This window comes from Oncorhynchus mykiss, chromosome 14 (assembly GCF_057628025.1).
Source record: "Oncorhynchus mykiss isolate SJ-2025 chromosome 14, ASM5762802v1, whole genome shotgun sequence".
Classification (NCBI taxonomy): Eukaryota; Metazoa; Chordata; class Actinopteri; order Salmoniformes; family Salmonidae; genus Oncorhynchus; species Oncorhynchus mykiss.
The window spans coordinates 31950001-31962667 of record NC_143035.1 but is presented as its reverse complement, the minus strand read 5'-3'; the positions used below and the strand labels follow the sequence as shown (position 1 = coordinate 31962667).

The following is a 12667-nucleotide window of genomic DNA, read 5'->3' as shown; positions in this document are numbered from 1 at the left end:
ATAAAATATATGATAGCACTGTTTACCTGGGTAAAGGCTTTCCTGGGAAGTAATATTGGGACCATATGAAAAGGGTATAGCAGGCGAATAGGACCTATCCATGACAGACGCTGGCCACTCCACCTACCAATATCATTTTTTATAGAAAGATAGAGTGGGGCAACATTGTATTTATACATGTACAGTACATATGGAATCAAAAGTGTTAAACAAATCAAAATATATTTTATATTTGAGATTCTTCAAAGTAGCCACCCTATGCCTTGATAACAGTTTTGCACACTCTTGGCATTCTCTCCACATGCTTCATGAGGTAGTCACCTGGAATGCATTTCAATTAACAGGTGTCCCTTGTTAAAAGTTAATTTGTGGAATTTTTGAATGTTTGAGCCAATCAGTTGTGTTGTGACAAGTTAGGGGTGGTATACAGAAGATAACCCTATTTGGTAAAAGACCAAGTCCATATTATGGCAAGAACGGCTCAAATAAAAAAAGAGAAACGACAGTCCATCATTATTTTAAGACTTGAAGGTCAATCAATCCACAACATTTCAAGAACTTTCTTCAAGTGCAGTTGCAAAAACCATCAAGCGCTATGATGAAACTGGCTCTCATGAGGACCTCCACAGGAAAGGAAGACCCAGTTACCTCTGTTGCAGAGGATAAGTCCATTAGAGTTACCAGCCTCAGAAATTGCATCCCAAATAAATGCTTCACAGAGTTCACGCGCATCTCAACATCAACTGTTCAGAGGAGACTGCGTGAATCAAGCATTCATGGTCGAATTGCTGTAAAGGAAACACTACTAAAGGACACCAAAAAGAAGAAGAGACTTGCTTGGGCCAAGAAACACGAGCAATGGACATTAGACCTTTGGAAATCTGTCCTTTGGTCTGATGAGTCCAAATTTGAGATTTGTAAGACGCAGAGTAGGTGAACTGATGATCTCCGCATGTGTGATTCCCACTGTGAAGTATGGAGGAGGAGGCTTGATGGTGTGGGGGTGCTTTGCTGGTAACAGTGTTGGTGATTTATTTAGAATTCAAGGCACACCTAACCAGCAGGCTACCACAGCATTCTGCAGTGGTACACCATCCCATCTGGTTTGCGCTTAGTGGGAATATCATTTGTTTTTCAACAGGACAATGACCCAAAACACACCTCCATGCTGTGTAAGTGCTATTTGACCAATAAGGAGAGTGATGGAGTGCTGCATCAGATGATCTGGCCTCCATAATCACCTGACCTCAACCCAATTGAGATGGTTTGGGATGAGTTGGACCACAGAGTGAAGGAAAAGCAGCCAACAAGTGCTCAACATATGTGGGAACTCCAAGACTGTTGGAAAAGCATTCCGTGTGAAGCTGGTTGAGAGAATGCCAAGAGTGTGCAAATCTGTCATCAAGGAAAGGGTGACTACTTTGAAAAATCAAAAATATATTTTGATTTGTTTAACGCTTTTTTTGGTTACCTTGTGATTCCTTCTGTGTTATTCCAAAGTTTTGATGTCTTCACTATTATTCTCCAATGTAAAAAAAGAAAAACCCTTGAATGAGTTGGTGTGTCCAAACTTTTGACTGTACTGTGTTTTACCACAGGAGATATTTTAATAAGTAAGTAAAACCAGATGTAGACCATTGGAAAGCCTGGGTGATAGTTGAATTAACAGCCTGGTTATAGTTGAATTAACAGCCTGGGTGATAGTTGAATTAACAGCCTGGGGGATAGTTGAATTAACAGCCTGGGTGATAGTTGAATTAACAGCCTGGGGGATAGTTGAATTAACAGCCTGGGTGATAGTTGAATTAACAGCCTGGGTGATAGTTGAATTAACAGCCTGGGTGATAGTTTAATTAACAGCCTGGGTGATAGTTGAATTAACAGCCTGGGGGATAGTTGAATTAACAGCCTGGGCGATAGTTGAATTAACAGCCTGGGCGATAGTTGAATTAACAGCCTGGGGGATAGTTGAATTAACAGCCTGGGTGATAGTTGAATTAACAGCCTGGGGGATAGTTGAATTAACAGCCTGGGTGATAGTTGAATTAACAGCCTGGGTGATAGTTGAATTAACAGCCTGGGGTATAGTTGAATTACAGCCTGGGTGATAGTTGAATTAACAGCCTGGGGTATAGTTGAATTAACAGCCTGGGGTATAGTTGAATTACAGCCTGGGGTATAGTTGAATTAACAGCCTGGGTGTCGCCGGTCATGTTTTTTAATATAATTTCTAGCAAAGAAATCGTCCGCATATTGGAAATCTTCATCTCTTTGGTACCCAATCAGATCCCACCTATACCCAATCAGATCCCATCTATAGCATATAGGGCTTTCATTCTTTAACCCTATCAGTCCCAAGACCCCAGCCAAAATCGGCGTTTAATTTCTCTTCATGCATCCCTTATATTTAGCCTCACAATGAAGTGTTTTACCATTTTATTTTCAAATACAGTTGCATTCATGAGTTTCATTGACATATGTCAATAAATAAAATTAGGTCTGGCAAAGCAAAAACCTCAGGAAAAAATGAATTTATGTCAATGCTGTAAGTACTGAATTTGTTTGCTGACTGGGAAATTAATATCCAACTAGTCAGATTAGATCAAATTAGTTTATTAGTCACATGCACAGGGTCGCAGATGTAATTGCAGGGTACAGTGAAATTCTTAAACTCTCAAAAAGAGAAAGTGAATGAAACAATAATGCAAATAATAAAAACATGTATAACTGTAACAATGATAAATGTCCATTGGGGCTGGGGGCAGGGTAAATGTCTGTTGGGGGAGGGCCGCCTCATCGTTGTTGGTAATCAGGCCTACTACGATTGTGTCATCAGCAAACTTGATGATGGCGATCGGACTTGGTGAGGTCACGCAGTCGTGGGTACACAGGAAGTACAGGAGGGGACTGAGAACACACCCTTGTGGGGCTTTAGTGTTGAGGATCAGTGCGGAGGAGGTAATAGTGTCTACCGTCACCATGGGGATGGCCTGTCAGGAAGTCCAGGACCCAGTTTCATAGGGAGGAGTTAAGTTCCAGGGCCTTGAGCTTTGTGGTGAAGAACGGTATTGAAGTCCGATGGGATTGAAGGCTGAGCTGTAGTCACTGAACAGCATCCTCACACATGCCTTCCTTTTTTTCCAGGTGGGTGAGGGCAGTGTGCAGTGAAATGGCACCATCCTTCATTATGTCAGGGCGGTTAGCGAATTGGAGAGGGTCGAGTGTGTCAGGGAGGAAGGAGGTGATGGGGTCTTTGACTAGCATCTCGAAGCACTTCATGATGACGAAATTTAGTGCTACAGGTCGGTAGTCATTCAGTTAATTTACTTTCCCTTTCTTGGGAACGGGATGGTAGTGGACATCTTGAAGCAGGTGGGGATAACGGCCTGAACTAGAGAGAGATTTAAAATGTCCAAGACACAACAGCTAGTTGGTATGCACATGATCGGCCCAGGCGGCTAGGGATGCCGTCTGGGCCGACAGCTAGCTGGCTTTGTTTTTGAAGTCCCTGCCACATAGAGGAACTCGTGTCTGACCCGCTGAATTGCTCCTCCACTTTGTCCCCATATTTGCGTCTCGCCATTTTGATCGATCTGTGTAGGTTGTATTTGTACTGTTTAACCATACAATTGTTCCCAGTCACCTTGCCGTGTTTAAAAGCAGCATCTCTCGCCTTCAGTTTTTCCCACAAGGCTGCGACAACAAGGCTGCAACACAGTGACAACTGTTTGGAGTTTGTGACAGCAACTATGTGACCTTATTACAGTATTACAGACACTATGTCCTGGGATTTCCTATGATCTTCTATGTAGATGAACCCCTTACAGTATTATAGACACTATGTCCTGGGATTTCCTATGATCTTCTATGTAGATGAACCCCTTACAGTATTATAGACACTATGTCCTGGGATTTCCTATGATCTTCTATGTAGATGAACCCCTTACAGTATTATAGACACTATGTCCTGGGATTTCCTATGATCTTCTATGTAGAAGAACCCCTTCTAACGACTCTTGTGTAGCTTGTGAGCATCACAGATTAAAGCAAAGCAGATTAATGGTTGAGATCTACAGATGCAAGAACTAGACGAATCCAATGGTACAACCCAGAAGTCTGTAGCTCAAACACACAGTGTTGAAAAGGGGTTAGAAGTTTTTTTTAAACAACAACGTGCTGGCTTTACGGTGTGGTTCATTGGGTTAAAGAATCTATAGTGTAATATGACTGTTTACTAATCTTTATAGAACATGTATATGGTATAGATCTGTTTACCATTATTTATAGAATCTATCTAAAACAAAGGACTAGGGTGGACTGGAAGTTCGGTTCAGGACAGTGGCTGCCACCATGGGGCGTCGGTCAGAATGCAATGAGGAGCAATTTATTTCACACACAGCAAAGGCAAACAGATGGGGGTGGTTTTGCTCCATGTATTTGTTTTGGCTTGTAGGTAGGGTTAGGAATGACGTGTTGGTCTAGGAGGGACATGCATGTCAGGGGTAAATCAACATAAAAGTGCCTAAATGAACAAGCAGTGCCGGGTGAATAAACAGGAGGGAAATGGGCTTAACGGTGTTATGTAATAAACTTAGAAAACTACCAAATATTAACTAGAACAAAGGGAACACATGGCATACCAACTGAAAGCATGAATAGCATCAAACAGGTGTACAGACCAGAGGAACTGGCGTCATAATACATGTTAAGCAATAGACTAGAGGAACAGGAAATGGCAGCATGTTTACCAATAGACTAGAGGACCTGGCCGCATGTTTACCAATAGACTAGAGGAACAGGAAATGGCAGCATGTTTACCAATAGACTAGAGGATCTGGCAGCATGTTTACCAATAGACTAGAGGAACAGGAACTGGCAGCATGTTTACCAATAGACTAGAGGAACAGGAACTGGCAGCATGTTTACCAATAGACTAGAGGAACAGAAAATGGCAGCATGTTTACCAATAGACTAGAGGACCTGGCCGCATGTTTACCAATAGACTAGAGGAACAGGAAATGGCAGCATGTTTACCAATAGACTAGAGGATCTGGCAGCATGTTTACCAATAGACTAGAGGAACAGGAACTGGCAGCATGTTTACCAATAGACTAGAGGAACAGGAACTGGCAGCATGTTTACCAATAGACTAGAGGAACAGGAAATGGCAGCATGTTTACCAATAGACTAGAGGAACAGGAAATGGCAGCATGTTTACCAATAGACTAGAGGATCTGGCAGCATGTTTACCAATAGACTAGAGGACCTGGCAACATGTTTATCAATAGACTAGAGGATCTGGCAGAATGTTTACCAATAGACTAGAGGACCTGGCAGAATGTTTACCAATAGACTAGAGGACCTGGCAGAATGTTTACCAATAGACTAGAGGACCTGGCAACATGTTTATCAATAGACTAGAGGAACTGGCAGAATGTTTACCAATAGACTAGAGGACCTGGCAGAATGTTTACCAATAGACTAGAGGACCTGGCAGAATGTTTACCAATAGACTAGAGGACCTGGCAACATGTTTATCAATAGACTAGAGGAACTGGCAGAATGTTTACCAATAGACTAGAGGACCTGGCAGAATGTTTACCAATAGACTAGAGTCCATCTGCAGAGGTGTGGTCTTCAATACAATATCTATGGTGTTATGGGGCTGTGTTTGCCATTCTTTATAGAATCTATTTATGGTTGTCATAGTTGTGTGTATAGGTGGCAGGGAAGTCAGGCGCAGGAGAATCAAAACTTGGTTAAATGGAGTAGTTTAATATCTTAAAACACATAACTCCAAAACCATGAAATACAATGAGACAAAGTGGATACGAGGACCCGTCGCGCACCAAAATACAAACCACGAATACTGAACATAAAACAATCTCTGACAAAGACATGAGGGAAAACAGAGGGTTAAATACACAACAGGTAATGAATGGGATTGAAACCAGGTGTGTAGGAAGACAAGACAAAACCAATGGAAAATTCAAAATGGACCAATGATGGCTAGAAGACTGGTGACGTCGACCGCCGAGCACCGCCCGAACAAGGAGAGGCTTCGACTTCGGTAGAAGTCGTGACAATGGTGTAATAGGGCTGTGTTTGCCATTCGTTATAAAATCTATCTATGGTGTTCAACAATTTTAGCATGTAAATCTTGTTTGGGCAAAAAAAATAACAAAATGAAATATGTATGCCAGTAAAGCCTTCACACAACACGACACTAAACAAGACATGAATTGCATTATAACGGTGACAAACGGGGCCCACAAACTGTTAAGGCCTACATAAAGCTGTCCCAACAGCAGAGCTTTCTTTTCAGCACCATGGAGTGAATCCTTACCACTGCTACACCTGGCTATCAGTGGAGCCTTGTCTGGCAGCAAAACAGTTCATTCAGCCTCATTTAGTGCCATTTTAAAAACATAGCTTATATACCTGACTTGCTTAAACAAATGTGGTTTCTACTGACAATTGAAATGTACAAACTATGACATCAGGGAACAATGAGTGGATATGAGGCAATCCGTAATTTTGATTAAGACATTAATTTACGAGCTAGGACGGACGTAGTCAATATATAATTTGCACTTTTGAAATGTACCATAACAGAATTCAGAAGATGGGCTGTTCTTACATTATTCTCCCTGTACACCAAGTCAGAAACATAGGATAAATAAATGGGGGATATAACCAGACAATGAAAGCTCTTACAATATTCAATGATTAATTTTCTCTAAAACAGGCTATAGGCTACATGTGCACTACCAAGTCGATAAGTAGGCTAAGTTATGAGGGGGAAAGGGACCAAATTTTTAGGGTGAGGCACATGAACTCACTGAAGTCTGAGATTTCCCAGTTCCGAGTTTCCAGTTGTTTTGATCCAGAAGTCATGCTGGATTGACAGCATGGCCAATGTATTCAACCTTGTCTGGCCCACGGTGTTGAGTGTTTATCCTTTTAAGCTTGGAAAAGAGACCCTTAAACCCAGACTTGGACCACACAAACTCTCCACTGAAAAGCAGGCTAGTGATTGTTTTTGCAACGCTTGCAGTAAGCCACTGATTCCTAACAAAACCACTCATTGTTGAATTTGCGATTTCTAATTTGTTGTGTAATGTTTATGTCCAATGGCCGATGAGCACGGATACGTTTTATCTATAATTGATCTTTCATATGACAAGGATTAAATACGATTTGCCAGTAGATTGTCAAAGTGATTCATGATGACTGCTTGCTAGCTAAGATTTTGAAAGTATGATGTTGACATGATCAGTCCAATCAAAGCTACGGTAGATATAATGTGATTTGTCCTCATTTTATCTGTGGCCAATTACCTTGAGCCTTCTTGAATGGGCACTTCTAATGTAACTCTATGGCAGCACCCAAGGGGCTTGAATTATCGAGCTCTCCCTGTAGATTTTGCATTGAGTTGTGTCCCCATGAGTGACAGAACAGTGAGCCAATCACAGCGAAACTAGAGAATATTACCAACCACTACACTCTGCATTTTCCGCTGGCTGCCCCACCACCACAGAAAGCACTGAGCTGGGCTGAAACACCTGCATTTTGGAGCTGCCTGACTCAAGAAAGCAAAAAATATATAACTTTCTTCAAGTGTTTGTCTTTTGAACCAGGCACCCAAATACTTTTTGTTACTACAAACATTTGAACTGAGCCAATTTCTCTTTCTATGATATACTGTAACTGTGTTTGCTATTCTCACACAGTCTATGGTGTTATAGAACTGTGTTTGCTATTCTCACACAGTCTATGGTGCTATAGAGTTGTTTTCTATTCTCACACAGTCTATGGTGTTATAGAACTGTGTTTGCTATTCTCACACAGTCTATGGTGCTATAGAGTTGTTTTCTATTCTCACACAGTCTATGGTGTTATAGAACTGTGTTTGCTATTCTCACACAGTCTATGGTGCTATAGAGTTGTTTTCTATTCTCACACAGTCTATGGTGTTATAGATGGGTTTTCTATTCTCACACAGTCTATGGTGTTATAGATGGGTTTGCTATGCTCACACAGTCTATGGTGTTATAGAACTGTGTTTGCTATTCTCACACAGTCTATGGTGTTATAGATGGGTTTTCTATTCTCACACAGTCTATGGTGTTATAGATGGGTTTTCTATTCTCACACAGTCTATGGTGTTATAGATGGGTTTGCTATGCTCACACAGTCTATGGTGTTATAGAACTGTGTTTGCTATTCTCACACAGTCTATGGTGTTATAGATGGGTTTTCTATTCTCACACAGTCTATGGTGTTATAGATGGGTTTTCTATTCTCACACAGTCTATGGTGTTATAGATGGGTTTGCTATGCTCACACAGTCTATGGTGTTATAGAACTGTGTTTGCTATTCTCACACAGTCTATGGTGTTATAGATGGGTTTTCTATTCTCACACAGTCTATGGTGTTATAGATGGGTTTGCTATGCTCACACAGTCTATGGTGTTAAAGAACTGTGTTTGCTATTCTCACACAGTCTATGGTGTTATAGATGGGTTTTCTATTCTCACAGTCTATGGTGTTATAGATGGGTTTGCTATGCTCATACAGTCTATGGTGTTATAGAACTGTGTTTGCTGTTCTCACACAGTCTATGGTGTTATAGATGGGTTTGCCATTCTCCATTGTTTACAGTCTCATAGGTCTACAATGTGAGAAGATAATGACTGGTGTAAATTCTACTGTCAGTTAGATCACCTAGACCCTCGGGCATAGAGTCAGATTGATTAGGTCTACTGTAAGAATGTGGCAGGAAAATGCTGACAGGTTCCAATGGTAATTTCAGGGGGAAATTACACCTTTAATTAAATCTAACATGAATTGTCCTTCATCACAGGTTGAGGATAATAAAGGTTGGGATTGATTCATAGAGCAAGGTGATATTATACAAATATGTTTAGGAGATGAGGTTGACAGGATGTGGTTTGTGGTATGGTTTTTGGTTGAATAGGGTTGTGGTTTGGTTTGTCCTCACTCAGAGGTAAATATTGTTTTTGTGTGTCGGGCATTATCCCCCCTCCTTTCTTCCGTGATAGGTGATCCTGTTAGCCTCGTAGCTGAGCGCTGATCAGTATTCTGGCAGGACCGCCTCTCGAGCTCTCGCTGCTTCACAGCCAGCTCTCTCTTTGTTCCATCTTTCCGGTCCAAGACAAGCAGAAGGCTCAGCAGCCCGCGCGTAGGCCGCAGACAGACAGAAAGACAGACAATAATTGTGTGTGTTGTTGAGTGTCAGCTGGCTTGAATCCTGACCGTGTCGGTTCAGGGGGAGAAACAGCGAACACCTGCGAGTGTTGACCCGAGGAGAATAATCGGTGCTGACGGACGGTGATGAGGATGATGATGGTGAGGAAGATGATGCATCTGTTCGCAAGCCTTTTATGAGCTGCAATAGCGCGTGTAGGGTGAAGACAATAAGCGTAGCCTGGGAGACCGTTTTTCCCCCTGTCTTTTTCTTTTCAATCTGTAGCCAAATGGTGGATGCTGTCTGGACCGTTAAATTCAAACAGTCCCGGTCGAGACCAGAGCAGAGCAGCAGCGAGCGCCTCCCGTCATCCCGACAAGGAGCACACAGACACGGCAGCAGCCGCATCCCTCACGCCTTACAGCGTTGCACCATGGCCTTGGATGTCCAGACATTTGTTGTGTTCACGGTGATCGCGGTTCTGGTGCTGGTGAACGTTCTGTTAATGTTCATCCTCGATACGCGTTAACTGGACCGGCGCTTGAACACACAACCGTTTGAGAGAGAGGGAGCAAGCGCGCGTTCAGTCGTTCGTTGAGAGCGGGACACACATCGCATTTTCAACATGGCCACACAGTGAAATGAATGACGTTGGTACAATCAATATATGTGTATTTATTTCCAGTATATCCCATGAATCTTCCCGTTGTCTCATCCTCTGGCCGTGTGTAGCTGATGGTGTTTTGGTGGTCGTGGTTGTGCGGGTAAAGCTCTGTAATGTTTCTCTGGTGATTGTAGAGAAGTCACCATATTTCCTCTGAAGGCCGTGTTTTATCCCCCATGCATGCCCGCTCTCCTCTTCTCTCCTCCATGTTGTACAATGTATCTCTGTGAGCAACAGCACTGAAATGTGCGCTTTGGTTTAGTCCTGTAATCAATTATTATACTGTTTTTCTAACGGTATTTCAGATGTGTAGCTATTATTTGGGATGCTTTGACGGGCTGTAATAATGTTGTATTATATTCAGCAACAATGATTCATCCTTATCTCGCAACTACAAGGGATTTTTATAGTGATTTACTGGTGGTGCGTTTGGAAGGATTTCTACGTGTGTTATAGTGGTCCAAGATGTTTTAATGATGCACAACATAAACTTTCCTACGGGACATTATCAACCAATAGCTGCCAGCTAGAGGAGTCCCTCAATGCTCCAACACACACATCGGTTTCCCCCATTTTAAACCATGCAACATGTATCTATCTCACCATTACTCTATGCCTCAGCACCTGCCTGTGAATCCATTTCAGACACAATAAACCGGTATCAATCAATAGAGATTAATAGAACTGTCTTTATTCTAAACAACACACAATCACAAGGAATTGTATTTCATATTATTATTAAACAGATACAATCTGTGCATTTAGCTTTACTATGAGACATTCTTCATATCTGATGGAAGGTGAGGTTTATAAATATTATATGGTATGAGAGTCCTGGCTAAATTCCCAATCTGGCCATCATAGCCACCGAATCATCCCCAGCTTCCAATTGGCTCATTCATCACCCCTCCTCTCCCCTGTAACTATTCCCCAGGTCGTTGCTGTCAGTGAGAATGCGTTCTCAGTCAACTTACATGGTAAAAAAAAATGAGGTTAAAATGAATAAATAAATGAGAGACTATAGATGATGTGTTAACATCCCGGAAGTCTCAAAACTCAGACCTATCAGATATAAAGCCCTGCAGACAGACCTATCAGATATAAAGCCCTGCAGACTCAGACCTATCAGATATAAAGCCCTGCAGACTCAGACCTATCAGATATAAAGCCCTGCAGACTCAGACCTATCAGATATAAAGCCTTGGAGACTAAAACCTATCAGATTTAAAGCCCTGCAGACTCAAACCTATCAGATACAGTGCCTTGCGAAAGTATTCGGCCCCCTTGAACTTTGCGACCTTTTGCCACATTTCAGGATTCAAACATAAAGATATAAAACTGTATTTTTTTGTGAAGAATCAACAACAAGTGGGACACAATCATGAAGTGGAATTTATTGGATATTTCAAACTTTTTTAACAAATCAAAAACTTAAAAATTGGGTGTGCAAAATTATTCAGCCCCCTTAAGTTAATACTTTGTAGCGCCACCTTTTGCTGCGATTACAGCTGTAAGTCGCTTGGGGTATGTCTCTATCAGTTTTGCACATCGAGAGACTGAAATTTTTTCCCATTCCTCCTTGCAAAACAGCTCGAGCTCAGTGAGGTTGGATGGAGAGCATTTGTGAACAGCAGTTTTCAGTTCTTTCCACAGATTCTCGATTGGATTCAGGTCTGGACTTTGACTTGGCCATTCTAACACCTGGATATGTTTATTTTTGAACCATTCCATTGTAGATTTTGCTTTATGTTTTGGATCATTGTCTTGTTGGAAGACAAATCTCCGTCCCAGTCTCAGGTCTTTTGCAGACTCCATCAGGTTTTCTTCCAGAATGGTCCTGTATTTGGCTCCATCCATCTTCCCATCAATTTTAACCATCTTCCCTGTCCCTGCTGAAGAAAAGCAGGCCCAAACCATGATGCTGCCACCACCATGTTTGACAGTGGGGATGGTGTGTTCAGGGTGATGAACTGTGTTGCTTTTACGCCAAACATAACGTCTTGCATTGTTGCCAAAAAGTTCCATTTTGGTTTCTTCTGACCAGAGCACCTTCTTCCACATGTTTGGTGTGTCTCCCAGGTGGCTTGTGGCAAACTTTAAACAACACTTTTTATGGATATCTTTAAGAAATGGCTTTCTTCTTGCCACTCTTCCATAAAGGCCAGATTTGTGCAATATACGACTGATTGTTGTCCTATGGACAGAGTCTCCCACCTCAGCTGTAGATCTCTGCAGTTCATCCAGAGTGATCATGGGCCTCTTGGCTGCATCTCTGATCAGTCTTCTCCTTGTATGAGCTGAAAGTTTAGAGGGACGGCCAGGTCTTGGTAGATTTGCAGTGGTCTGATACTCCTTCCATTTCAATATTATCGCTTGCACAGTGCTCCTTGGGATGTTTAAAGCTTGGGAAATCTTTTTGTATCCAAATCCGGCTTTAAACTTCTTCACAACAGTATCTCGGACCTGCCTGGTGTGTTCCTTGTTTTTCATGATGCTCTCTGCGCTTTTAACGGACCTCTGAGACTATCACAGTGCGGGTGCATTTATACGGAGACTTGATTACACACAGGTGGATTGTATTTATCATCATTAGTCATTTAGGTCAACATTGGATCATTCAGAGATCCTCACTGAACTTCTGGAGAGAGTTTGCTGCTCTGAAAGTAAAGGGGCTGAATAATTTTGCACGCCCAATTTTTCAGTTTTTGATTTGTTAAAAAAGTTTGAAATATCCAATAAATGTCGTTCCACTTCATGATTGTGTCCCACTTGTTGTTGATTCTTCACAAAA

The 12667-nt window shown here is 41.9% G+C and overlaps 1 protein-coding gene across 29 annotated transcripts in view; it reads left to right on the top strand.

The window, feature by feature from the left end:
• LOC110489137 (rho guanine nucleotide exchange factor 9) overlaps positions 1-12667 on the top strand; it is a 115985-nt gene that overhangs the window by 55690 nt on the left and 47628 nt on the right. Inside the window, exon 1 of one of the 29 annotated variants that reach the window (XM_090198751.1) lies at positions 9237-9373. The exons of the other annotated variants lie outside the window; for them this stretch is intronic. Coding sequence (XP_090054877.1) covers positions 9359-9373 — 15 coding nt within the window. The 5' untranslated portion in view covers positions 9237-9358. Of the gene's footprint in view, positions 1-9236; positions 9374-12667 lie in introns of those variants that run through there. 29 annotated transcript variants of the gene reach the window in all.